Here is a 27,277-nt window from a genome sequence, read left to right on the forward strand (position 1 = left end):
TCGGGTCGCTAAAAAGTGTTCTTGAGGATTCCCTTAGCACCCAATATGTGCACGCTGCAGTAGTTGGACGTGTACCTTTATTAAATAACATCAGATTCAACTTTTTTTTAATAAATTACAAGGGTTTGTTGCATTTATTTATGACGCCAAAGTAAGATGATACTGAGTGAGTGATGACAAGTGCTAAAGTATTTAAATTATATAAAATTAATGGTTATCCTTGTGCAAAGTTAAGCAGTTTTTGTTAGGTTTTATTTTTAGATTTCTATCAAGCTTTAAATAGAATAAGTAGATTTCATAAACAGCTCAAGCATAGATTCCGTCTTCTAATGGTAATGGGTCGAGGAGATATGGAAATTAAACTATACTACTACTAATCCTAATCAAAGGCTTGCTTCTGTGTTTGTTTCGTGATATATCTAAGAATTTTAGTAAAGGGAAGTCGTAGCAATGAATTGTTTTAAACTTCATGGTCACTAACATAATTATTATTACTGACGAGATTGCTACGGGAAATATCGGAAACTCAAAATTAAGGTACAGTCGACAGCACATCAACCTGTACATTTTTGTTGCAAAATAGCTTGTATTAGAACGAGATAAGACGCCACTGTATTTAGGTTGATGTGCTGTCGTCCGTACTTGGTAGCAATCCCGTCAGTAATAATAATTATCATAGCAAGGACTCGTGTAATAACGAATACATTTGTGTCCGCAGAGCCGGCGGCGCGGCGCGGGCGCGATGGAGGACGAGGTGACGTTCCTGTTCCAACTGGGCGTGCTGCGCGACGCGGCGGCGGCGCCCGCGCACCTGCTCACGCTCGCCTACCTCAAGGACCTCGCCGTCAAGTTCGTCAACGAGAAGGTACGGGTTCATGTAAAGCCCGGTCTGTGAGCACGTACAATTTTGTCCAATGACCCCAAGCTACCCATCCTTATCGCTCGCGCGTCATTATATTGCTGTCGCGACTGTGCGACGGGCGCCCGCAGTGAGTGTGCGAGCGTGACAACAACATAATTACGCGCGAGCGATAAGGATGGGTAGCTTGGGGTCATTGGACAAAATTCTAAAGCCTGGTCCGTGAGCACGCACACTCACTGCGGGTGCCAGTCGCACAGTCGCGACAGCAATATAATTACGCGCGAGCGATAAGGATGGGTAGCTAGGGGTCATTGGACAAAATTCTACGTGTTCACAGACCAGACTATAGCCATTATAATCCTATCATTTTTACCCAGGAAGAGAAGGTTTTGGCCTGCATCTTACTTCATGGAAATTGATGATCATGTCGAAGGTTGTTTTACCCGGAATCCTCAACACAAAACTTAATTTAAAGCCATGTTAGATGTTACGAAATCTTTGTCCTTCATAGCAGTTCCATGACGAGAGTCCTTGGAGAAAAATGTAGTACAATATTGCAAGCTACATGCTGGATTCTACATAAGCTACGAGTATAAATACTGTTGAGATCGTCATTGTGTGGAAGCGTAGGAACACAAATAGCATTCTGCCACGTTTACGTGCCATGTAGCTCGTTGCTCAGACCCCATTTCTCATCATAAGAGATGGATATTCTTTTTTGCTCACCACACAAAGTGACAATTACAAAAAAAAACAAAATTCATCCATAGCGAGAGTGACTAAATCCAATGTCATCCATTTTGAAGCATACTTTAACGCATGGAATCAATCATACCCAATGTTCCCAGTTACCCAATCTTCAAGCAGTTGTTCCATGTCCGCAGATCCCTGACAATGGACTCAACAGGCTCTCGGAGCGCATCCTGTTGTTCCGGCACGACTACTGCTCGCCCAACGTGCTGCAACTCATCAACTCCGCCGCCGACGTCACCGACGAGACGCTCGTCGAGATCGTGCTCACCGCCAACCGTCAGTCAACCATTGATTTATGTTATGATTGATCCTCCTTCTCTTGGGAGAAGGCGATGTATCCAAATGTGAAGTGCACTAAACTCCAAGTCAAAGTGCATTCCGTCGTCAAATGATTTTGTTTTGAAACTTGTAAAGCCTATTTTTCTAACATAACAATAAATTGTGGATATTGTAACTCCGTTAATATGTTCTGCCGTTTATGGATACTTCAAACTATACCCAGAGCAGTCTATAACCCACTGGAAGCCCTATGCATTTCAGACTAAAGGGGGCCGAACAGTACATAAGCTTTTTCGAGCCTCCTCTATCGCGAGGCCCCAGGTTCATGTCTAGAGTGTTCAGTGGGAATGCCATGAATGTACAAGAGGTAAGACAAACTTGATCTTCAAGCTGTAGATTCTGGGTATACAGGAGTAGCAGCGATGGGAACGAGAGCTAGAGGTGGGAATTGTCCCGTGCCATGAAAGTACTTATGTACATGTTTTAAATAAACGACTTGAAAAAATCGAACTGCCTAAGGCGGGAATCAAACCCACGAAGTTAGTTTAAGAAGCGACTCTAATCGCTAAGATATTTTAATGACGATAGGTACATTTTGTGCGTCATTGGATGTGTTTCTGAATTCTGTTGCAGCGCTGCTATGCGACGGCGGGCTGGAGGCGGCGGCGCCGCGGCCGCACGCGCTGGCCGTGCACTCGTATAAGACGCCCACCTTCTGCGACTTCTGCGGCGAGATGCTGTTCGGGCTGGTCCGCCAGGGGCTCAAGTGCGAGGGTAAGGGACACCTAAACACCACCTATTACATCTTCTCAACAGAAACCTCTGCGTCCAGCAAAATTCTTCTGACGTGAAAAAAATTAAGACGGAAGACGTAGCGTGGGCAGGCCCCCCACTAGGTGGACCGACGATCTGATGAAGGTCGCGAGAAGAACCTGGATGCGGACAGCGCAGCACCGGTCGTCATGGAAATCCTTGGGGAGGCCTTTGTCCAGCAGTGACGTCATTTGGCTGAAACGAACGAACGAAAAGGATTTATGGAGGATATTTATATTTATTGTACTGTTGATCGCACACGCCTTATTGTTTTGCATGCGTAAACTACTTTACATGCAGCAAAAGCAATTAAATATTTGAACTTAGTCTAAGACCTGGCAACGATGACAATAGCTACAGCTCCCCTATGTTTTTATTTATTTATTTGCTTGTCACATGGCAAATTATTATAATATAAGCACCTTGTACACATGACTCTCCGTGGGGGCACCGCAATTGAGAAATACATAGATAGTGCAAGAAACTATATTCCCACTTAGTGACATCCTTTTTTTCAAGCCCATTTATTTTAGGCGCCCGCAGCAGGCTTGACTATAGTCTGATCTGTGAGCACGTAGAATTTTGTCCAATGACCCCAAGCTACTCATCCTTATCGCTCGCGCGTAATTATATTGCTGTCGCGACTTTGCGACGGGCGCCCGCAGTGAGTGTGCGAGCTTGGGGTCATTGGACAAAATTCTACGTGCTCACAGACCAGGCTTTAAAAGTAAATATATTAATGACCAACCTGTCGTGTCCCCAGGCTGCGGCCTCAACTACCACAAGCGCTGCGCCGTGAAAGTCCCGTCCAACTGCACGGCAGGCGCGGGCGCGGGCGCAGCGGGCGGGCGGCGCGCGTCGGCGTCACCGCGCTCGCCGTCGCGCGCGTCGGCGCACAGCCACGCGTCGCACGACGACTCGCTGGTAAGGCGCCTCGCCGACCTCGTCACGGGCAACAATTGAACACGCTGAAAGAGGCATTAAAACAATTGGTCCCTTGACACCATAGTTGCAAGACACAGCTTCTTACATTACATCCCTAAAAATCGTTTTCTGTTTGCTCTATAGCAGGGTTGGCAAACCAATGGCACGCGTGCCAATGATGGCACGCGACATAATATTTTGGGCACGCCACCAATCATAAATTCAGTAATTCAATAGTAAATAATGTGTTTTAATTATGAGCTATCGTATTTGCCGTCATCAGTTAGTGCCACTGTAGAGTAAGGTCGTGTCACTCACCAGTGGTTGCACTTGATAGCATTAGGTGTTAATTTAATGGCACGTGTCTATGACTACTTAAAATTTTTTTTAAATAGTGGCACGTTCAAACTTAAAGGTTCGCCATCCCTGCTCTATAGGGTATTATTTGTCACCACCAATCAATTGACGTACTTTTTAAAACTATCAAAACCAGACTCTCCCATAGATTTGGTATGGCAATACTAGCCAGTGACGTCACTGCAACCATTACAATGCAACTAAAAATCTTAATTTACAGGTAATTTAAAATGAATTAAATTTTTAATGATGAAGTGCATTTTAAAAAAAATTGTGCTTGTGATGGCAAATACCCAATTCTATTTATAATAGCTTTGTAATCATAAATAGTTAAGTTCTTCGCTTGGCAAACATGTGACTTCATAACTCAATTATCGGTGCGTTATAAAAACTGTGGTGTCAAGTACCCATTATTAAATTAACATGAATGTGTTATAATGACACGTACAGAAAAAAAGAAGTATAATCGGCGTCATATTTTTTTATGAAACTACGTTAATTTATAATTTGAAGTGTTGCTTTTTGACGATAGTGTACACGCCTTCGTCAAAATACTTTGGCTTATGATACGTCATCAGTATCACAAGATGTTAAATGTGCTACTAAATAGTAGGAGTTATTAGTAATGAATGAAGTCAGCTTTTCCTATTTAGCCTATGCGTTGCAAATTTTACAATGCTTTATCTAACGTTTTATTATTTTAGAGAAGGCTGCACATGACCTCTTTTCTTAAAGATAGCTCTTAAGTAAAATAATCAAATAAATAAGATCTTAAAACTGTCAATCAATTGAATATTAGATGTTTGTATATTTAAAAATTTGATATCACGTTACTGTTGTTGTTCGTTTGATAGTATTAATTATTAAACCTACTGAAAATGATAGATCTGATGAAACTTTAGCCTAAGTATAGTATTACAAAATTGTTTTTACGTCTCTAATCCAACTAATACCTCGTACGATCGAAGTAAAAGTACATAATGTAATAATTTATTTGTGTTTAGATAAGAAACAAATTATTTTCATTGAATCTTCTTTTAGAGACTTTTACAATTTTGACTCTTTTTATAAGAAACATTCCTCGAATTTAAAGTTTATAAAATGTCATTTTACTAATTTAGGCTAAGGCTATTTATATCGATTAATTTGATCAATCCAATTAATTGTATTTAATGTGAATAGAATTCACAAATCTTATTTACTTCCGTCCATTTTTTTTATACTGAAAGTATTATTGTGTATTATTTACAATGTGTATTGTTTTAGTTTTAGCTACAATATAATTTATGTAACTGTGACTAACAGACTAGCAATTGGGTGGTGGGTAGCATATAATTATCCACAAAAACTATAAGATTGTCACTAAACTGTTTATTTCAATAAAGATCTTGTCACAAATTTTTGCTATTTTATTTGAGAACCTATGGTACCCATCATCCAATGAAGTAGGATTTTATCAAATGCTTATGAAGTAAGCAATATAAATAAAAATAACTGTTGAACAAACTTAAAAAGAGGAATTAAGAACGTCAATTAATCAAATTTAAAGTTCTGTGCCTTTAGAGGCACACATGTAGCAAATATCGCATAATGTGTGAATTTGAAACTCCCAAATACATTTATTTTCAAACATCATCAAAGTCCTATTATACGTAGAGTATGGCCTTAGGCATAATTATAGTCGACGCGAATCTAGGAGTTGGTCACTGGAAACCAGTAAGCTGACTAGGCCAGGGGTTCCCGAACTTATTTTGTCTACTTTCCTTTTTTGAGAATAATTTATTATTTTTTAGCGCCCCCATTTTTTCAACTACTTAAAAATCTCTATAAATTCAAACTCCCCGATTTTTTATGGGTCTCTTTAGGTGGCTGCAGGCCTAAAGGCCCTCAATAGGCCTGCAGCCACCTTGTGGCGTCATTGCCCACTTTGGGAAAGTCTGCTCTAGGCAAGATTACAATATGAATTTCGCCACGAATTCAAAAATGGTCATTCATTTTGTTCTATTCGCAAAATGGTCACTCACATGTAGGGTTTCCAGGCGTCCGGATAAAGCCGGACATAGTTAGGCTTTTTGATTGCGTGTCCGGCCAAAATAACCGATGTCCGGTCTGTCCGGCTTTTGTTAGGCTTTTTATTTGGCTGCCGCGCCAGGCGAAAGTCGAGCCACAGAATAAGGCACGCACGCATCAGGACGTTGGGCAACCGATGATGATAGTACTCACTCGTGAGCTCACTAATTGCACCGGCTTTTAGGGAAAATGTCCGGCCAAATGAAGCACATAGTCCGGCTTTTGTGTTTTTGGACCTGGCAACCCTACTCACATGAAAGCTGTTTAACATTTTCAACCTACAAGAACAATTGTTTCAAAATATGTGACCATCTTGCGAAGAGAACGGTCTGCGTCAAACCCGGTGCTAGGTCTCATGTATGGTCCCAGCTCAACAGCGCCGACAAGCGCAGCCGCTCGCCTTCGGGCTGCGGCGCGTCGGTGGGCGCGGCGGCGTCGCTGGGCATCCCGCACACGTTCGAGCTGCACTCGTACACGCGGCCCACGGTGTGCCGCCACTGCAAGCGGCTGCTGCGCGGGCTGTTCAAGCAGGGGCTGCAGTGCCGCGACTGCCACTACAACGCGCACCGCAAGTGCCTGCCCTTCGTGCCCAAGGACTGCAACGGGGAGATCCGCGACCCGCACGGTGAGACTTGTCTGCTCTCCTTAGGTACGATGCCCATTGACCGGCGCGCGGCGGAGCGCGACGGAGCGCACTTACACAGCCGTAAAGAAAATAGTATTTTATTAACAGTTGTTAGAGTCGTAATTTGGTTACAACTGATTAACTGACATTTCAATCCGGACGAACATGAATGACAGAAATGTTAGTTAATCAGTTGTAATGTAAGCAATTACGACTCTAAGAACTGTTAATAAAATACTATATTCTTTACGGCCGTGTAAGTGCGCTCCGACGCGCGCCGATCAATGGGCATCGTACCAAGGGACATTGTGAAATTATTTTGTATTCCTGCTGTCAATATACATCGAAAACCACATCACTTTTTGGCTTTGACTGTGCATAAAAATACTTACACAACAGTAACACTCACCAACAAAACCCTATGTAAAGTCTGATACAGACTACACAGAAGACCACAACAGTTAAGTAGTATAAAGTCTAGGTTCGTAGTGCATATTTTCTACCCAACCTGTAAACTGTACACAAAACAGATCAAAAATAATCACAGAATTTGAAATATGCACCACCATTACCACCTAGCAACTTATGCAGCTTAAATCTCTGATTGTCCATCTTTTATTATTGGTGCATTATATCAAAGTCCCTCGCTTGTGTGCAGGCGAGTACCAGGACAGCAACAGCACGAGCAGCGAGGTGTCGGACAGCGCGCGCCTGGACGACGAGTCCGACGACGGCGACTGCGCGCCCGGCCGCGCCCACGACGACGACCAGGAGGTATGACTGACCAGGCTGAAGTTTCCTGACGACTATGAGTGCCCTGGACCGAGCTAAAGCAACTCTAATCCAACCACCATAAGTCATACTCACTTGCTTTAATAACTGGAAGCACAGAGCAACTAGACGAGACGAAGATTTCTTCTTTCTAATTCAGCTGTTGAAAAAAAACTTCTAAAATTATTATCGTTTTTTTTTTTTTTTTCAAATTACCGAAGTTTTCCACAAGGACCAGTTCTGCGCTGCCCTCATCAAAGTGCTTCCCGCGACCTTTACTAGATTGTTGGTCCCGAATGAGAGACCTTTTGATCCGTGGTGGCCACTCAGAAATTTTCTGTCCCAACGCCCATCATTTCTACGTCCTCAAGTCCTGAATTATCTGACATTTGGACAATATATTGTCGCAGGATTCCGGATTCAGGATCTGATTCTGCAATGGAGTATTACTAATAACAAAGAACCTGTATTGATTAATGAATGTTATAAATAAATTTCTTATTCTTATTCAGGTGCAGCTGCGGCGCAACCACGTGGAGGAGGCGGACGAGCCGCAGCGCGACGGGCTGCCCGAGCGCTCCGTCAGCCGGCCCAGCAGGTGAGCTACACTAACGCACGCAGTGACGTCATTCCGCTTGCTGTACGCGTGTGACGTGACGTCTGATCTGTTATTTGTATCAAACTTTGAGAGACCACACATGACGCGACCATTTCAAACCGGTTTCAAACTGGTCGCGTCATGTGTGGTCTCTCAACGGAATCTATGGCAGAAACTTAGATGCAACTCAAAAGTAACTAGAAGTTGCAGTTTCGTTGCAATTGCGTTTCACCGTGTGTTCTGGGCCTAACGGGATAATTATTATTGACGGGATTGCTACCATGTACCTTACCTTACCTACCTGAGGAGACTGCGAAAGAGGGTAGACCGATATGTCTACCCATAACATGTCACTCGCCAGTTTCCTCAGTTACTGTTCAGTGCTGAAATATCAGAAACTCGAAATTAAGGTATATGGTAGCAATCCCGTTAATAATATAATTATTCTGTATGTTATTTGTTGGTGGCGGTGTGGGAGTGTTGTTTCTGAGGCTGTTGCACCACCTTACATGAACGGTAATGACCGGTGTTTTTGTATGGAGTTTGTTATCGTTAAAGTTAAGATGATGCAACTCAGCTAAGTAACTGATCAAGGCGAAACAGACATAACATTGCCAATCTTATAAGTTCACATGATAAATGATAGTTGTTAAGATAACCTAAAAAGTCAGACCTGATTTTTATATTGAATTTATTATTAGATACCTATTTAATTTATTTATTTTCGTAAATTGGAAGACGTAAATATTTTTAATGTCTAGTCCATTATCTCTGATTGGTAACTCCATGACTCATTTTGTTTTATCTGACATGCGCGCCCGTTGCTTTCCCTGGAGAGAGCAAGGGTCGAAAAAAAGGAAAATCATCACCGTGAGAAAATTCTTGGCAGTCACCAAAAACACTAGTGTTTGTTTGACGCTACCAGATCGGTATAATAAATAGCAAAAAATTAGTAATAAAATATCTGTGCTGCACACGCAGTCGTTTCTGTTACATCAGTGTTTTTCAACCTTTTTCATGACACGACCCCCCTAGTATGAAAAAATATTTCGCGACCCCCCGACCGCTCGCTTTTTTTACATGGATTTTATAATGTTACAAAGATGTTGTAGAGACCGAATATTTCAATCCATGCAACATTTATGCATTTGGATAATTAGATTTCGGATAAATCTATCATTATAACTTTACTGATTCTTTTACTGAGGTAGTTTTTACGACCTCTCGCGACCCCCCTATAGAGGCTTGGCGATCCCCCAGGGGGTCGCGACCCACAGGTTGAAAAACACTGTGTTACATAATACTTTATTGTACAGTTCTACCACAGTTCTACTCTAATACTATTATATCAACTATCCATAAATACCGCTGGTCCGCACCCGTGTCCGGCGCGTGTAAGTTTCGCGGCGCATGTATCGCGCTAAGCCTTGAACTTACTCGTAAATAAACAATATAAGTAAGACAACATGTTATGTAAAAATATAGTATTTTATATTTGCCTACTATTTTATATTTTGAACTATAATTTAATTTGCTTTCCACAAGAAGGTGACTTTTAGATACAGGTACAGGTGATTTGCGAATCTACTTGTCAAAACAAATTTTCAGCCAAAACAAAGTACCGATAAAGCTCTGTTGAAAACCTCGAATTTATTTTCGATCAGTTACGTAAACCCAATACTTTGAAAATTGGGCTCAATTGATCAACTGCAGAATACTGTTATCCAAGAGTAGTCAGTGTCCCTTTTACTCTTAAGAAAATTGCTTAGGCCTACTGTCCATAGAGGCATAGTTTCATAGACGCATATCTCATAAAACTATCTAACTCTGTCAAATGACATAACGAATACGCGCCTACGAAGCTACGCCTCCATAGATGGCACAGTTACACTATGCGGGGAATTGACCGATATTAATCTAAACGCGCACCTCAGTTACTTTCGCCGTTCATCGCCCATACTTCGTTCTGCGTCCTCGAGCTTCTGTTCGATCAATTTCCCGCATAGTGTAACTGCGCCTATAGTCTGGTCCGGGAGCACGTAGAATTATATTGCTTTCGCGACTGTGCGGCGGGCGCCCGCAGTGAGTGTGCGAGCGCGACAGCAACATAATTACGCGCGAGCGATAAGGATGGGTAGCTTGGGGTCATTGGACAAAATTCTACGTGCTCCCGGACCAGACTTTAGACAGTAGGCATGTCCCCGCGGCCTTGCCCGGCGCGTTGCGTCGTGGCGTGCCCGGAGTGATGTTGCGACGTTGCAGCTCGTCGTCGTCGCCCAGCGCCAACATCCCGCTCATGCGCATCGTGCAGTCCGTCAAGCACACCAAGAAGCGCGAGGGCCAGTGGCTCAAGGAGGGCTGGCTGGTGCACTTCACCAATAAGGATAAGACGGTCAGTATGACTTGACTACTATTTATGGTTCTTGAGTCATAACTGAGTAGTCCTCAGTTAGCAGTCCTCAGTCAGTACGCAGCAAAAGAAGACTTGTAAAGCAGGTTTTCCACCGCGAGTGGAGCGAGCCCATTAATGACTCCATTTACCTCACAATATGAAAATGCATACATCTGTTTCCTGTTTCCTTGGGGGAGGCCTTTGTCCAGCAGTGGACGTCTTTCGGCTGAAACGAACGAACGAACATCTGTTTCCACCAACAAAGAGTCACGTGAAAATAAAAAAAAAGATGGCAAAAAATAAAAATAAACTCGCTCATCACAATACTTTCGAACTCAGTTCTCAGTGGAAAATCAATCTTATTTTATGTACACGAAAATCGCTAGACATCCCTAGTTCATTCTTTGGCGCCGGTGAATGCGTGTGTCATATATCATTGTTTTCAGATACGGCGTCACTACTGGCGTCTAGACAGCAAATCAATCACACTATTCCAATCGGAACAAGGCACAAAGTACTATAAGGAAATACCTCTCAATGAAATCCTGGCCGTTGATACTGCAAGACAACGACATTCTGGTAATTATCATTTAATACAAACCATAGCATACAATAAGGTCAGGTTCGCGTCTTTGCCTTGCTTCTTATACCATGACTCATCTCTTACATGACTTCTTAGCTTTAACAGGTCGACGATTTAAGAAGAAACAACTCTATGAGTGTTTCAGTAAAGATCCATTCCTTCCAAGTCTCAATTCTTCAAGAACGTGGCATCACACAGCGTCTTTCTTCGTCCAAAGTCATATTCTTACTTTCTTTGGCCAGATGACACGTAGAGAGAGACGACAGTCATCTGTTGAACGACTTGTAGTGCAGGGGAAGGTTGAAGACACAAGAGCGCGCAACAGGTCGCCCATGCTCTGGATCGATCAGGTCAAAAACGCACTCTGCGAATGTACAAGAAAGGCTGCAATACGGCAGGAGTGTCGGCTGATTGTAAATGGCAATGCCAGATTTTGTATGGAAGGTGGCGTCTTTTTTTTTTCGCGCGGCCATCGACCAAACTTTGTTTTTTGATTACAAAATAGTGTAATAAACCAAACTTACTATGGCATGTATACCTCTAAACTCAGTCTGAACTGAGTTACGAGCATTAGAAGTTGATGGTTTTACATGCTAGATTTGCTTTTTGCTCGCAAGTTTTGTAAGAAATTGCAACAAAATATTGCGCAATTTTCTTATTGCGCTGATTCTGCTCCATATTGATATCTGGAGCCTTTAATGGATGGCATTGTTTGTTTACACATACAATGTCACTATTTTGTTGCAATTTCTTACAAAACATGCGCGCAAAAAGCAAATCTAGTATGTAAAATCATCAACTTCTAATGCTCGTAACTCAGTTCAGACTGAGTTTAGAGGTATACATGTCATAGTAAGTTTGGTTTATTACACTATTTTGTCATCAAAAAACAAGGTTTGGTCGATGGCCGCGCGAAAAAAAAAAGATGCCAATTTCCGGCATTGTCTTTTTGACACCAGACCAGGTGTGACTACCACGATCACTTTGCGAAGAGTGTAGTTACAAAGAAGAAATTTTAATTTTCTTTAACTTGTACACCCGACTATATCTCTACGGCTGTTTGCCCGCAGACGTGATGCACTGCTTCGAGGTGCGCACAGCGAACGTGGACTACATGGTGGGCGTGGACCCGAGCTGGCAGCTGCCGCCCGCCGCCGCGCCGCCGCTGCCGCCGCCGGACTCCGGCGTGGGCGCCTACCTCGCGCGCTCCTGGGAGACGGCGGTGCGCCAGGCGCTCATGCCCGTCACTCATCACTCAGGTAACACGACACATGGTGGCGGGACCCGAGCTGGCAGCTGCCGCCCGCCGCCGCGCCGCCGCTGCCGCCGCCGGACTCCGGCGTGGGCGCCTACCTCGCGCGCTCCTGGGAGACGGCGGTGCGCCAGGCGCTCATGCCCGTCACTCATCACTCAGGTAACACGACACATGGTGGCGGGACCCGAGCTGGCAGCTGCCGCCCGCCGCCGCGCCGCCGCTGCCGCCGCCGGACTCCGGCGTGGGCGCCTACCTCGCGCGCTCCTGGGAGACGGCGGTGCGCCAGGCGCTCATGCCCGTCACTCATCACTCAGGTAACACGACACATGGTGGCGGGACCCGAGCTGGCAGCTGCCGCCCGCCGCCGCGCCGCCGCTGCCGCCGCCGGACTCCGGCGTGGGCGCCTACCTCGCGCGCTCCTGGGAGACGGCGGTGCGCCAGGCGCTCATGCCCGTCACTCATCACTCAGGTAACACGACACATGGTGGCGGGACCCGAGCTGGCAGCTGCCGCCCGCCGCCGCGCCGCCGCTGCCGCCGCCGGACTCCGGCGTGGGCGCCTACCTCGCGCGCTCCTGGGAGACGGCGGTGCGCCAGGCGCTCATGCCCGTCACTCATCACTCAGGTAACACGACACATGGTGGCGGGACCCGAGCTGGCAGCTGCCGCCCGCCGCCGCGCCGCCGCTGCCGCCGCCGGACTCCGGCGTGGGCGCCTACCTCGCGCGCTCCTGGGAGACGGCGGTGCGCCAGGCGCTCATGCCCGTCACTCATCACTCAGGTAACACGACACATGGTGGCGGGACCCGAGCTGGCAGCTGCCGCCCGCCGCCGCGCCGCCGCTGCCGCCGCCGGACTCCGGCGTGGGCGCCTACCTCGCGCGCTCCTGGGAGACGGCGGTGCGCCAGGCGCTCATGCCCGTCACTCATCACTCAGGTAACACGACACATGGTGGCGGGACCCGAGCTGGCAGCTGCCGCCCGCCGCCGCGCCGCCGCTGCCGCCGCCGGACTCCGGCGTGGGCGCCTACCTCGCGCGCTCCTGGGAGACGGCGGTGCGCCAGGCGCTCATGCCCGTCACTCATCACTCAGGTAACACGACACATGGTGGCGGGACCCGAGCTGGCAGCTGCCGCCCGCCGCCGCGCCGCCGCTGCCGCCGCCGGACTCCGGCGTGGGCGCCTACCTCGCGCGCTCCTGGGAGACGGCGGTGCGCCAGGCGCTCATGCCCGTCACTCATCACTCAGGTAACACGACACATGGTGGCGGGACCCGAGCTGGCAGCTGCCGCCCGCCGCCGCGCCGCCGCTGCCGCCGCCGGACTCCGGCGTGGGCGCCTACCTCGCGCGCTCCTGGGAGACGGCGGTGCGCCAGGCGCTCATGCCCGTCACTCATCACTCAGGTAACACGACACATGGTGGCGGGACCCGAGCTGGCAGCTGCCGCCCGCCGCCGCGCCGCCGCTGCCGCCGCCGGACTCCGGCGTGGGCGCCTACCTCGCGCGCTCCTGGGAGACGGCGGTGCGCCAGGCGCTCATGCCCGTCACTCATCACTCAGGTAACACGACACATGGTGGCGGGACCCGAGCTGGCAGCTGCCGCCCGCCGCCGCGCCGCCGCTGCCGCCGCCGGACTCCGGCGTGGGCGCCTACCTCGCGCGCTCCTGGGAGACGGCGGTGCGCCAGGCGCTCATGCCCGTCACTCATCACTCAGGTAACACGACACATGGTGGCGGGACCCGAGCTGGCAGCTGCCGCCCGCCGCCGCGCCGCCGCTGCCGCCGCCGGACTCCGGCGTGGGCGCCTACCTCGCGCGCTCCTGGGAGACGGCGGTGCGCCAGGCGCTCATGCCCGTCACTCATCACTCAGGTAACACGACACATGGTGGCGGGACCCGAGCTGGCAGCTGCCGCCCGCCGCCGCGCCGCCGCTGCCGCCGCCGGACTCCGGCGTGGGCGCCTACCTCGCGCGCTCCTGGGAGACGGCGGTGCGCCAGGCGCTCATGCCCGTCACTCATCACTCAGGTAACGACACAGAAGCTTCTGGAGTGTTAGGTGACATTGGACTGAAACTACCGGTATGCTTTAGGCTAGCTGCTGTTAGAAGATAACGTGCGAGTCGGATTGAAATTACTTTATGCCCAACAATAACAAGGCTCATTATGATGGATACCACATTTTCACAGGTATAAAAGTATGAGTAGCCGTCTCTTGAGCGTTACTGTAGTGAGTACAAGTAATGTCAAAAGTTTGACATTTATGATAAAATTATGTCACGCCGAGCCAACTGGATTCCTCAATATACAAAACAGACTGAGTTTTGTATATTGAGGAATCCAGTTGGCTCACTCGATTCTGATCAGTCCAAAGATAACCATACAGGATATTAGCCACTATATCTTCGTCAGCGAATGACTAATATTGTCATAGCCACTTTATCTTCGTTGGTGAACGACTAAGAGCGCTTTCACATTAGGGCGTTAGAAGCGCGACAGCAGCGCAGCAGCAGCGTTTTTATAATGTGAAGGCGTGCATCCGCTGTCACATAGTATGAAATTTTTGGCAGCGCGTCTGCCGCACGTTTGTCGCGCTGCTAAATCGCCTAAATGTGAAAGCGTTCTATGGCAGGGTACTCACCTGCCATGTAGCACGTAACGCAGCATGTAACGTAACCAACCTTCAAGTGAGTACGGCTCGTCCACGGTCATCGCGTATCTGGCTGCGAGCTCCTGAATCCTACTGCGTGCCGCCTTTGTGCTCGCAGTGATACCGCCACTCGCGGGTCGCTACGATCTCGTAGGGCTCGTGCCTATGTACTCACTTGATACAGTATCTGATACATCACATGCTAAACCCCGGTCCGTGAGCACGTAGAATTTTGTCCAATGACCCCTAGTTACTCATCCTTCTCGCTCGCGCGTAATTATATTGCTGTTGTGACTGTGCGACTGGCACCCGCAGTGAGTGTGCGAGCGCGATAGCAATATAATTACGCGCGAGCGATAAGTATGGGAAGCTTGGGGTCATTGGTCAAAATTCTACGTGTTCACGGACCAGACTTTACCCGGTATGCTTTAGGCTAGTTGCTGTTAGAAGATAACATGCGAATCGGATTAAAATTACTTTATGCCCAATAACAAGGCTCATTATGATGGTACAAAAGTATGAGTAGCTCACTCTTTAGAGTTACTGTAATGAGTAAGTACTAGTAATGCCAAAAGTTTGACATTTATGATTGTTTCTTCTTCTTTCTTATCCAACTGGACTCTTCCAAATACAAAACTCAGTCCATCATTCGATTTTGAATATTCTGAGGTGGAATTTATTGTGTAAAGCAATCGTTATCATTTGACAGTTCATAACGTACGATTATTCTGTCAAACGCTTTGTTTAACTGACTTTATCGTACGTTATGAACTGTCAAATGATTACGATTGCTTTACACAATCCCACCTCTGATCAGCCTCAAGATAACCAACTGAGTATTAGCCTTATCTTCGTCGGTAAATAACTAAGAATGTCATAGCCGGTTCATCTTGTTGGTGACTAATGCTTGGTCCCACTACAGCGGAGGCGAACCCGGACGCGGAGGGCGGCGAGGGGGAGGGGGAGGGCGCGGCGGCGGGCGGCGCGCGGCGCACCACGGAGATGGCGCAGGTGTACCAGATCTTCCCCGACGAGGTGCTGGGCTCGGGCCAGTTCGGCATCGTGTACGGCGGCCTGCACCGCCGCACGCACCGGCCGGTCGCTATCAAGGTGAATACTTCTGTCTTGTGCCACAAACATCGCCCTCTTCCCCGACGAGGTGCTGGGCTCGGGCCAGTTCGGCATCGTGTACGGCGGCCTGCACCGCCGCACGCACCGGCCGGTCGCTATCAAGGTGAATACTTCTGTCTTGTGCCACAAACATCGCCCTCTTCCCCGACGAGGTGCTGGGCTCGGGCCAGTTCGGCATCGTGTACGGCGGCCTGCACCGCCGCACGCACCGGCCGGTCGCTATCAAGGTGAATACTTCTGTCTTGTGCCACAAACATCGCCCTCTTCCCCGACGAGGTGCTGGGCTCGGGCCAGTTCGGCATCGTGTACGGCGGCCTGCACCGCCGCACGCACCGGCCGGTCGCTATCAAGGTGAATACTTCTGTCTTGTGCCACAAACATCGCCCTCTTCCCCGACGAGGTGCTGGGCTCGGGCCAGTTCGGCATCGTGTACGGCGGCCTGCACCGCCGCACGCACCGGCCGGTCGCTATCAAGGTGAATACTTCTGTCTTGTGCCACAAACATCGCCCTCTTCCCCGACGAGGTGCTGGGCTCGGGCCAGTTCGGCATCGTGTACGGCGGCCTGCACCGCCGCACGCACCGGCCGGTCGCTATCAAGGTGAATACTTCTGTCTTGTGCCACAAACATCGCCCTCTTCCCCGACGAGGTGCTGGGCTCGGGCCAGTTCGGCATCGTGTACGGCGGCCTGCACCGCCGCACGCACCGGCCGGTCGCTATCAAGGTGAATACTTCTGTCTTGTGCCACAAACATCGCCCTCTTCCCCGACGAGGTGCTGGGCTCGGGCCAGTTCGGCATCGTGTACGGCGGCCTGCACCGCCGCACGCACCGGCCGGTCGCTATCAAGGTGAATACTTCTGTCTTGTGCCACAAACATCGCCCTCTTCCCCGACGAGGTGCTGGGCTCGGGCCAGTTCGGCATCGTGTACGGCGGCCTGCACCGCCGCACGCACCGGCCGGTCGCTATCAAGGTGAATACTTCTGTCTTGTGCCACAAACATCGCCCTCTTCCCCGACGAGGTGCTGGGCTCGGGCCAGTTCGGCATCGTGTACGGCGGCCTGCACCGCCGCACGCACCGGCCGGTCGCTATCAAGGTGAATACTTCTGTCTTGTGCCACAAACATCGCCCTCTTCCCCGACGAGGTGCTGGGCTCGGGCCAGTTCGGCATCGTGTACGGCGGCCTGCACCGCCGCACGCACCGGCCGGTCGCTATCAAGGTGAATACTTCTGTCTTGTGCCACAAACATCGCCCTCTTCCCCGACGAGGTGCTGGGCTCGGGCCAGTTCGGCATCGTGTACGGCGGCCTGCACCGCCGCACGCACCGGCCGGTCGCTATCAAGGTGAATACTTCTGTCTTGTGCCACAAACATCGCCCTCTTCCCCGACGAGGTGCTGGGCTCGGGCCAGTTCGGCATCGTGTACGGCGGCCTGCACCGCCGCACGCACCGGCCGGTCGCTATCAAGGTGAATACTTCTGTCTTGTGCCACAAACATCGCCCTCTTCCCCGACGAGGTGCTGGGCTCGGGCCAGTTCGGCATCGTGTACGGCGGCCTGCACCGCCGCACGCACCGGCCGGTCGCTATCAAGGTGAATACTTCTGTCTTGTGCCACAAACATCGCCCTCTTCCCCGACGAGGTGCTGGGCTCGGGCCAGTTCGGCATCGTGTACGGCGGCCTGCACCGCCGCACGCACCGGCCGGTCGCTATCAAGGTGAATACTTCTGTCTTGTGCCACAAACATCGCCCTCTTCCCCGACGAGGTGCTGGGCTCGGGCCAGTTCGGCATCGTGTACGGCGGCCTGCACCGCCGCACGCACCGGCCGGTCGCTATCAAGGTGAATACTTCTGTCTTGTGCCACAAACATCGCCCTCTTCCCCGACGAGGTGCTGGGCTCGGGCCAGTTCGGCATCGTGTACGGCGGCCTGCACCGCCGCACGCACCGGCCGGTCGCTATCAAGGTGAATACTTCTGTCTTGTGCCACAAACATCGCCCTCTTCCCCGACGAGGTGCTGGGCTCGGGCCAGTTCGGCATCGTGTACGGCGGCCTGCACCGCCGCACGCACCGGCCGGTCGCTATCAAGGTGAATACTTCTGTCTTGTGCCACAAACATCGCCCTCTTCCCCGACGAGGTGCTGGGCTCGGGCCAGTTCGGCATCGTGTACGGCGGCCTGCACCGCCGCACGCACCGGCCGGTCGCTATCAAGGTGAATACTTCTGTCTTGTGCCACAAACATCGCCCTCTTCCCCGACGAGGTGCTGGGCTCGGGCCAGTTCGGCATCGTGTACGGCGGCCTGCACCGCCGCACGCACCGGCCGGTCGCTATCAAGGTGAATACTTCTGTCTTGTGCCACAAACATCGCCCTCTTCCCCGACGAGGTGCTGGGCTCGGGCCAGTTCGGCATCGTGTACGGCGGCCTGCACCGCCGCACGCACCGGCCGGTCGCTATCAAGGTGAATACTTCTGTCTTGTGCCACAAACATCGCCCTCTTCCCCGACGAGGTGCTGGGCTCGGGCCAGTTCGGCATCGTGTACGGCGGCCTGCACCGCCGCACGCACCGGCCGGTCGCTATCAAGGTGAATACTTCTGTCTTGTGCCACAAACATCGCCCTCTTCCCCGACGAGGTGCTGGGCTCGGGCCAGTTCGGCATCGTGTACGGCGGCCTGCACCGCCGCACGCACCGGCCGGTCGCTATCAAGGTGAATACTTCTGTCTTGTGCCACAAACATCGCCCTCTTCCCCGACGAGGTGCTGGGCTCGGGCCAGTTCGGCATCGTGTACGGCGGCCTGCACCGCCGCACGCACCGGCCGGTCGCTATCAAGGTGAATCTTCTGTCTTGCACCACGTCACAACACCGTGCCAACCTGTGTGTTCCCAAACTTGTGAAATATTTTTATGGTAGTTTGCGCACTAGGTCGAATTTTGACGGATTTAGAGCGGACGTATTGCGAAATTGCTCTAAGTCTAAAGAATCCTATAAATTTAGTATGACAGGGACAAGCTAAGGCCCGGTTTCCATGAAATTAGATTTCATTCTGTCAATTTCTTTCAACCTGAATAACATCTGATTGGTTGTTCAAAACAATTCTCCGCTCCGCTCTGCCTTGATGGAAACCAGGTGGATTGCAAGCGTTTTCAAAGCGGAGCGGCGATACAGCGAAAACTAGGCGGAAACGTTGCGCATCCGCGGCGTATTCGCTGCGTCGCCGCTCCGCTTTGAAAACGCTTGTAATCCGCCAGTGTGGCACGGCCCTGAGACGTCACTTTCGCGAACTCAAATGAATAGTGTCAACTAAAGCCTGGTCCGTGAGCACGCGATTGTGCGACAGCAACATAATTACGTGCGAGCGATAGGGATGGGTAGCTTGGGGTCATTGGACGGGATTCTACGTGCTCACGGACCAGGCTTTACCCGATCAGAGCGTGTCACAACTTTAATTTTCCAGGTGATCGACAAGCTCCGCTTCCCGACAAAGCAGGAGGCGCAGCTGAAGAACGAGGTGGCCATCCTGCAGAACCTGTCGCACCCCGGCGTGGTGGACCTGGAGCGCATGTTCGAGACGCCCGAGCGCATCTTCGTCGTCATGGAGAAGTTGCGCGGCGACATGCTCGAGATGATCCTGTCGCACGAGAAGGGACGCCTCACCGAGCGGAGCACCAAGTTCATAGTGGCGCAGGTCAGTACGTGGCACTCTGCAGAACCTGTCGCACCCCGGCGTGGTGGACCTGGAGCGCATGTTCGAGACGCCCGAGCGCATCTTCGTCGTCATGGAGAAGCTGCGCGGCGACATGCTCGAGATGATCCTGTCGCACGAGAAGGGACGCCTCACCGAGCGGAGCACCAAGTTCATAGTGGCGCAGGTCAGTACGTGGCACTCTGCAGAACCTGTCGCACCCCGGCGTGGTGGACCTGGAGCGCATGTTCGAGACGCCCGAGCGCATCTTCGTCGTCATGGAGAAGCTGCGCGGCGACATGCTCGAAATGATCCTGTCGCACGAGAAGGGACGCCTCACCGAGCGGAGCACCAAGTTCATTGTGGCGCAGGTCAGTAAATGGACCTGGCGTGCCCCAGGCTCGTGGATATTTTTCTTCTTCTACTTTTTTGATGATGTTGGCAATACACTTCGAGGTCGACTTGATTTGTGCCATTTTCAAGTATTTATGTGATACGAGTTACAAAATGAGATCAAGTAATGATAGATGATACCCCTTCCCACCCTTTGAGTCTCAGTAAAGTTGTGGTGCTTTACTGAGACCTATGGACAACTTGAGAGAACCAGAAGAATCACGATGCACTGTTCTGCTTCACTCGCCCACACTCATGCACGTTCACGAACACTTAATGGTTAATAATCCACCATTATTACACATTAATAGTCGCCCAAACACGAATTTGAGGAAATAAAACAAAACCGCTAACATGACGCTTCAGATTCCCGCCAAGAAGTCCTCGTGAATATTCTTCTAGATAAGTGTTCCTTAACTTGTGTTCCACGAACCCCTGGGAGTCCGCCGCCTTATATGGACCATTTAACAGTCATAAATATTGCTGTTTTTATCAAGGGGGTCCTTAAAATTGTAATTGATTTCCTAAAGGGTCCAACAAACCCACCACCACCCATGGCCATGGCCAACCTTGCGGCCGTACCTGGCCGAATCGCGAGAGGTGCGCGCGGAACTACGACTGCCTTGGCAATTCCGAAGGGGCATGTCCCCTTCGGCTTTCTATGGACCAGAAGGTTAAGAAACGCTGTTATAGATGGTTATTAGGAGTAGATGATCTTGCACAGGTTACCTAACCAACTGGTGCCCGCCTCCCGCCGCGCGTGTTGAAACGTCACACCACACGCATATCTTACGCAGAGGGTACCTCGCGTGAATTATATCACATTCACAACTGGGAAAGTTTAACACGTGATTCCAATCCGGCTCCTTACAGCTGTTATCATTGATCTGTAGGAAATCCGAGGCTTTATTTACTACCCCACTGTTACTGCTTAAGCTGCTAACTTGATACGTGAAACGCTCATGAACACACTACTAAATGTTTGATTTTATATTTGCAGATATTAGTGGCCCTCAAACACCTCCACGAGAAGAACATAGTGCATTGCGACCTGAAGCCGGAGAATGTCCTGCTATCCACAGATGATGAGTTTCCACAAGTGAAGCTGTGTGACTTCGGCTTCGCCAGGATCATCGGCGAGAAGTCTTTCCGGAGATCCGTGGTCGGCACACCCGCTTACCTTGGTAAGTCAAACTTTTATGTCTGTGTCATTATCAGAATATTATCGACATTTTGACCGTTCAACATTCGAGTTACAAGGGTTTTCCCAATATTTTTTCCCTTGCTTCGTCATGGACTTTGATCTGATGGAAAGTTAAAAAGTGGTGCTTGGGACGAAGGTGGAACTTAGCTACTTCACTAGTTGGAACAGCAAAGTAGCTCAAGTGAGGTTTCTAAATATTATTTTAGAAGTAGGGGTCAGATGTCTTCTCCTTTTTATTACTATATCGCTTTTTATTACCAACTAGCGGCCGCCCGCGACTTCGTACGCGTGGATCCCGTTTTACCCCCTTTTCCCGAATTTTCTTTGCTATAAACCTCACGGAGCCCGAGACCTTTCCAACGAATGCAAAACCGTGGAAATCGGTTCGTGCGTTCTGGAGTTATAGCGTCAGGGAGGAAAACCCGACTTATTTTTATATAGTAGATTTAAGACTCCTTTAGCACAGATGACAGCAAATAAAAACACTGTTGTAAAGGGGGGTGATTTTGCAACAAAATTTACTTTTAATCACGTCGTTTGTGTAGTGGACGGTACATCGAATTACATTTTTGTTGCAAAGTAGCGCCTGTTACAACCACACAAAGTGCCACAGTGTTTATGTGCTGTTGTTTATTTATTTTATTTATTTATTTGCTTAGAAAAACCAGGATTTTACAGCGTATAATAATGACAAAATAGGATAAGTAAACCACTTATAGGTTCCCACAGGTAAAAAACAATTTTAAAAAATCGTGAGCCCTTGCATCAGGATTACTACATACTACGTACAGTACAGTAGTCCTTAAAAAAACGGTCGCCTAGCTTTCTTCTCGCTACAGCAATGCTAGTTCAAAAGATGTCAATGCTGCTTTCGGGGACTGGTCAATCCAAGTTATTCCAATTTATGTATGCGAGTCATTTCTACTAGTATTTAAGTATGTAATCTGTAAGTCTAGATATTAGCACGTCACTACCTTGTTTAATATACCACGCAATTTTGTATACCCATTATACACTATACAAGAATGCATGGTAAATTCGGTAAATTCAGTGAACTGCTCCTGAATCGAATGTACCTACTACTGCTATTTCCATTTATTTATATTAACCGGCAGTCAGTGGTGACTGAGTTTCTTGCGGCGCTTCTTCTCAGCACTTGCCAAATGTTGGTCTCGAAGCGCTGGTAGGGTAAAAAAATTATGAGACATTTAGAGGCTCCTTAAGAGCAAAATGACGATTTGTAAGAACTATTTATTAGTCTAAACAAGTAAAGAAATTTTGACTTTGATTTTGACTTTGACTTTTGACTTTGACTTTGTATTCATAAACATCTATGGCCCGCAGCGCCGGAGGTGCTCCGCAACAAGGGCTACAACCGGTCGCTGGACATGTGGTCGGTGGGCGTCATCGTGTACGTGTCGCTGTCCGGCACCTTCCCCTTCAACGAGGACGAGGACATCGGCGAGCAGATCCAGAACGCCGCATTCATGTATCCGCCCACGCCTTGGAAGGAGATCTCGCCAGAAGGTAGGACAGTCTTACGTAATGACAGATGGAGCTTTTGAATTATTATCTTGTACAGTCTGAGAACTTTCCAATTTGTACGTGTTGCTAGTAACCAGGAATGTTATGGATATCCGTAACCGTAACCGAAACTTTCAGATATCCGAAATTAAAAAATATCCGAAACCATAACCGTAACCGATTCAAAAGTTTCGGATGTAGGCAGCTTAAATTGTTTTTTTTTTTTTTGGATAGCATTATTTACGGGCTTAACAGCCTGATTTACCTTTATAATGCAGTATCTTTTTTTTTTTACTTTTTATTCGATGAAAGTGTGCGGCCATGAATGAACCGTGTTGGACAACTATTGCAAATTGCATTTTAAAGCACAGATATCCGTAACCGTAACCGAAACTTTCGGATATCCAAAATAAAAAAATATCCGTAACCGTAACTGAAACCGGTATAATATTAATCCTATATCCGTAATCGTATCCATAACCGAAACTACATATCCATAACATCCCTATAGTAACTAGCCTAAAGGGCATACCTCCCCGCGTTCGCCCGTCCTTACTAGAGCGTTGATGTGACGTCACGGCCGCCAGGTACGCAGTTAACTCGATCGGGTTGTAGCTTGCTTGTTGTTAATTTCTCAAGTTAGTCACGTATTTAGTCTTCCAATGTTTTATCTTCCGCAGCGATCGACCTGATCAACAACCTGCTGCAAGTGAAGCAGCGCAAGCGGCTGTCGGTGGACAAGTCGCAGGCGCACGCGTGGCTGCAGACGCGCCAGGCCTGGCTGGACCTGCGCGCGCTCGAGCGCCGCGTGGGCGCGCGCTACCTCACGCACGCCAGCGACGACGCGCGCTGGGCCGAGCGCTGACCGTACGTATCCTCCCTGGCTGGTGGCCAGTCGCAGGCGCACGCGTGGCTGCAGACGCGCCAGGCCTGGCTGGACCTGCGCGCGCTCGAGCGCCGCGTGGGCGCGCGCTACCTCACGCACGCCAGCGACGACGCGCGCTGGGCCGAGCGCTGACCGTACGTATCCTCCCTGGCTGGTGGCCAGTCGCAGGCGCACGCGTGGCTGCAGACGCGCCAGGCCTGGCTGGACCTGCGCGCGCTCGAGCGCCGCGTGGGCGCGCGCTACCTCACGCACGCCAGCGACGACGCGCGCTGGGCCGAGCGCTGACCGTACGTATCCTCCCTGGCTGGTGGCCAGTCGCAGGCGCACGCGTGGCTGCAGACGCGCCAGGCCTGGCTGGACCTGCGCGCGCTCGAGCGCCGCGTGGGCGCGCGCTACCTCACGCACGCCAGCGACGACGCGCGCTGGGCCGAGCGCTGACCGTACGTATCCTCCCTGGCTGGTGGCCAGTCGCAGGCGCACGCGTGGCTGCAGACGCGCCAGGCCTGGCTGGACCTGCGCGCGCTCGAGCGCCGCGTGGGCGCGCGCTACCTCACGCACGCCAGCGACGACGCGCGCTGGGCCGAGCGCTGACCGTACGTATACAAGGGGGCAGAACAGGTCAAAACAGGCTTCATTTGGCCAGACCAGGCCAGGCCTGAGAGCCGCGGACGAATGACCAAAAGGATAAACTCGCGGATCCGTTTCATTTGGCTGCGGAGGACATCGACTGGTTTTAGTGGACCCGCCCTTCTGGCGGACTCTTCCACATAACGCACTGGCCATCCCCATCGGCCCCTCAGAATGTACACAGCTACTGTTCCTGCATTGTCTGCTGGATGCATCCCACAACCTTCGGCGATCCATGGAGTGGACGGACTTTTCTGCCCCAAAAATTATCAGTTCTACATGCCGTTAGCCCCGCCCACTTAGTTGCGATTCTGCATACACTCAACGTCAAATAGTTCACGACACCCAAAGTGCCAATGAGTTGATAACACAACCTTATTCCAATTGTAACAGTCTTTGTTACAGTTGGAATAAGTTTGTGTTATCAACTCGTGTTGCAAACTTATTGACTACTTTGGGGGTCACGACCTATTTGACGCTGACCTTAATGCGTGCAAACTATGTATATGGTGACCGATATTTTTGTAAGTAGTATTCACGTAAGCATAATAATAACAGTAACCTAATACACGTTTCCCCTCCCCCAGATCGGAGAAGGAGGGCGGGGGCGTGTCGCGGGCGCGGCGCGGGCTGGCGCGCCTGCGCTGGAAGCGGCTGCTGGCGCGCGCGCGGTAGGCCGCGGCCCGCGACCGCGACCGCGCCTGCGCTGTGGCCTGACGGACCCCACACATACACGCCCCGTGTTGAAGTGACGAAGCGAACGTTTGGAACTGTTAAAGTGTTATGTGCCTCGGAATATCTCTGAGTGCTTGTTCACGTAGGTACGCGCGGGCGCGGGGGCGGGTGCGGGCGCGGGAAACGTTGCGAGCTCGTGTTCACATTAACCACCAGGCGTTCGCGAGAGTGTGACGTACTATCGTTTCTAGCGACAAGTTCAAACCGGTTGAACTTACCTGACGTCGCGAGTGAAACGCGCGTGCCGCCGCTAGTTTGACATGAACACACACAAACATCTTCACGCGTTGAAATTACCGCGAGCGCTCCGCGCGCACCAGTCGCTAGCTTGCCCGCTAGTTAGACCGCACCTGCGTTTCGTACGTGAACACTTGGAATCACTACATATGTTTGATATCTCGTCACCGCGCCCGCCACCGCGCCCGCGAGTCAACGTGAACAAGCACATACACGCCCCGTGTTGAAGCGAGGAAGCGAACGTTTGGAACTGTACATGAAAGTTAGTGTTATGTGCCTCGGAATATCTCTGAAGCTGCGAGAGCGTTTTTGAAAAGTGCGCGTTAATACGAAACGGAATATTTACAGACGTTGGAGGAAATGCCTAGTGTGTGGGTACCGTCAGTTACAGACCACGAATGAGTCGCCTTGTTGGACTTTTTATTAACACAACGTCGTGTGATACTATAGTGGAATATGCGATTTATAAAGGGAAGGGGCTAGTAAATTTTCAACATTTTACGGTAATGTGTTGCCAGCTTTCAATTTGCGGCAACATTTTTTATGGCAATTTTGACCTTAATAACCTTATTTACGCAGTTATCCTGATTTTGCAGTAATTTACAAAATGACATCAATAAATTATGATACAGATGTCACGATGTTTTTAAGCAACGTATTGCTGTAATAAATGTTCATCATTTACAAGCACCCATAGTCCCATTTCTAAGACATGGCTGGGACTAGACGCCAACCGCCGCCGGGCCCAAGCCGTCGGCGTTACTGGACTATACGCATATCTTCAAAGTTACGTAGTCGTCTTAGACATGTACGCTTTCAAGGTATTTCTTCATGACATGACAATGAAGTTACCGAGACAAGTGATTTACAAGCTTGTCTCAAAATCCTTTAATGTGTGAAGTAAAGGCAAATCATCTATTTCAATGCTAGAATTGCCTGACTAAGTACAAACGAAGAATACAGGCATTTCATTGTTTTATAATACTTAGCAATCTTTGAAATATGAAATATTTTATGAGCCTCCATGTTTTCTTACATTTCACTATGGTTGCCTAATCGAGTAAACTGCATTCCTACTTTAGTAGCTATTTTTTACATTTTAGAGTATTTTACATTATTTTTATAAGATATTAATTTATTTTTAGTACGGGATTTTAAAACTAGTTTTAATATTTTTATTTTGTTGTGAACAAAACTTATACTAACATGTGCGTGTATGTGTTGTTGACTTGTGGATGTGTACTTGTTGTGTTGCCTAGTTAACTGAGATAACTTCTCCTGTCATAATAACTTTAGTTTAAGTGTCTCTACTCATTCTATGTAAGTATGTAAGTCTTCTAGTCTCTAAGACTATCCTATTCTATCGTTTAATTCTTGAATATCGTTTGTGACGTCGTCGTCTTCGAATAATAAGTACTGTTAGCCGGCAGACTACACATGAGAGATTAAATGTAACATATTCGTGCTAGTTTTATGGTATATGGTCGAGACGGGGGTGTCTCGTAGTTTTAACGGCCTAAATAGATATAATATTATATGGATGTTGTATGGTTAGTCTTTATATAGACTATCCGTTGTTTGTAAGCCCGACAGATTACTGAAACACAAGGATTCCATTTTATTGTAGCCAATTAGTATATTTTATGAAGCTTTATACGTTTGAAATGATATTTATTATACATCGCCGCGATGCCAACTTGTATCTTCCATAGAATGATGTTTAAACTGTGCCAACTTTACAGAGCGATATTTTTTATTTCACTGTTACATGTTTATGGAAGATTTAATGAATATTTATTCAAATTACATGATGAGTGTAACGGGACCTAAAGTAAGGATGTATACGTCAACCGTTGGGTAGTTAGGATTTGCGCTTGATTTTAATGTCTGAAAACAGCCTAATAGAGACGAAAAATATTAATAAAATGTTCTTAT

General features: G+C 49.2%; 1 protein-coding gene across 1 annotated transcript in view; it reads left to right on the top strand.

The window, feature by feature from the left end:
• LOC135080469 (serine/threonine-protein kinase D1) overlaps window positions 1–25,006 on the top strand; it is a 128,782-nt gene extending 103,776 nt beyond the window's left edge. The window contains exons 2-17 of the mRNA XM_063975107.1: window positions 719–865; window positions 1,747–1,891; window positions 2,528–2,668; window positions 3,471–3,631; window positions 6,428–6,683; window positions 7,342–7,457; window positions 7,967–8,052; window positions 10,315–10,444; window positions 10,891–11,023; window positions 12,098–12,286; window positions 15,845–16,032; window positions 19,509–19,739; window positions 21,130–21,313; window positions 22,678–22,860; window positions 23,538–24,336; window positions 24,958–25,006. Of these exons, the coding sequence (XP_063831177.1) occupies window positions 743–865; window positions 1,747–1,891; window positions 2,528–2,668; window positions 3,471–3,631; window positions 6,428–6,683; window positions 7,342–7,457; window positions 7,967–8,052; window positions 10,315–10,444; window positions 10,891–11,023; window positions 12,098–12,286; window positions 15,845–16,032; window positions 19,509–19,739; window positions 21,130–21,313; window positions 22,678–22,860; window positions 23,538–23,722 (2,451 nt within the window). The 5' untranslated portion in view covers window positions 719–742 and the 3' untranslated portion in view covers window positions 23,723–24,336; window positions 24,958–25,006. The remainder of the gene's footprint in view (window positions 1–718; window positions 866–1,746; window positions 1,892–2,527; window positions 2,669–3,470; window positions 3,632–6,427; window positions 6,684–7,341; window positions 7,458–7,966; window positions 8,053–10,314; window positions 10,445–10,890; window positions 11,024–12,097; window positions 12,287–15,844; window positions 16,033–19,508; window positions 19,740–21,129; window positions 21,314–22,677; window positions 22,861–23,537; window positions 24,337–24,957) is intronic.
• The last annotated feature ends 2,271 nt before the right edge of the window (window positions 25,007–27,277 follow it).

This window comes from Ostrinia nubilalis, chromosome 18 (genome assembly GCF_963855985.1).
Source record: "Ostrinia nubilalis chromosome 18, ilOstNubi1.1, whole genome shotgun sequence".
Lineage (NCBI taxonomy): Eukaryota > Metazoa > Arthropoda > Insecta > Lepidoptera > Crambidae > Ostrinia > Ostrinia nubilalis.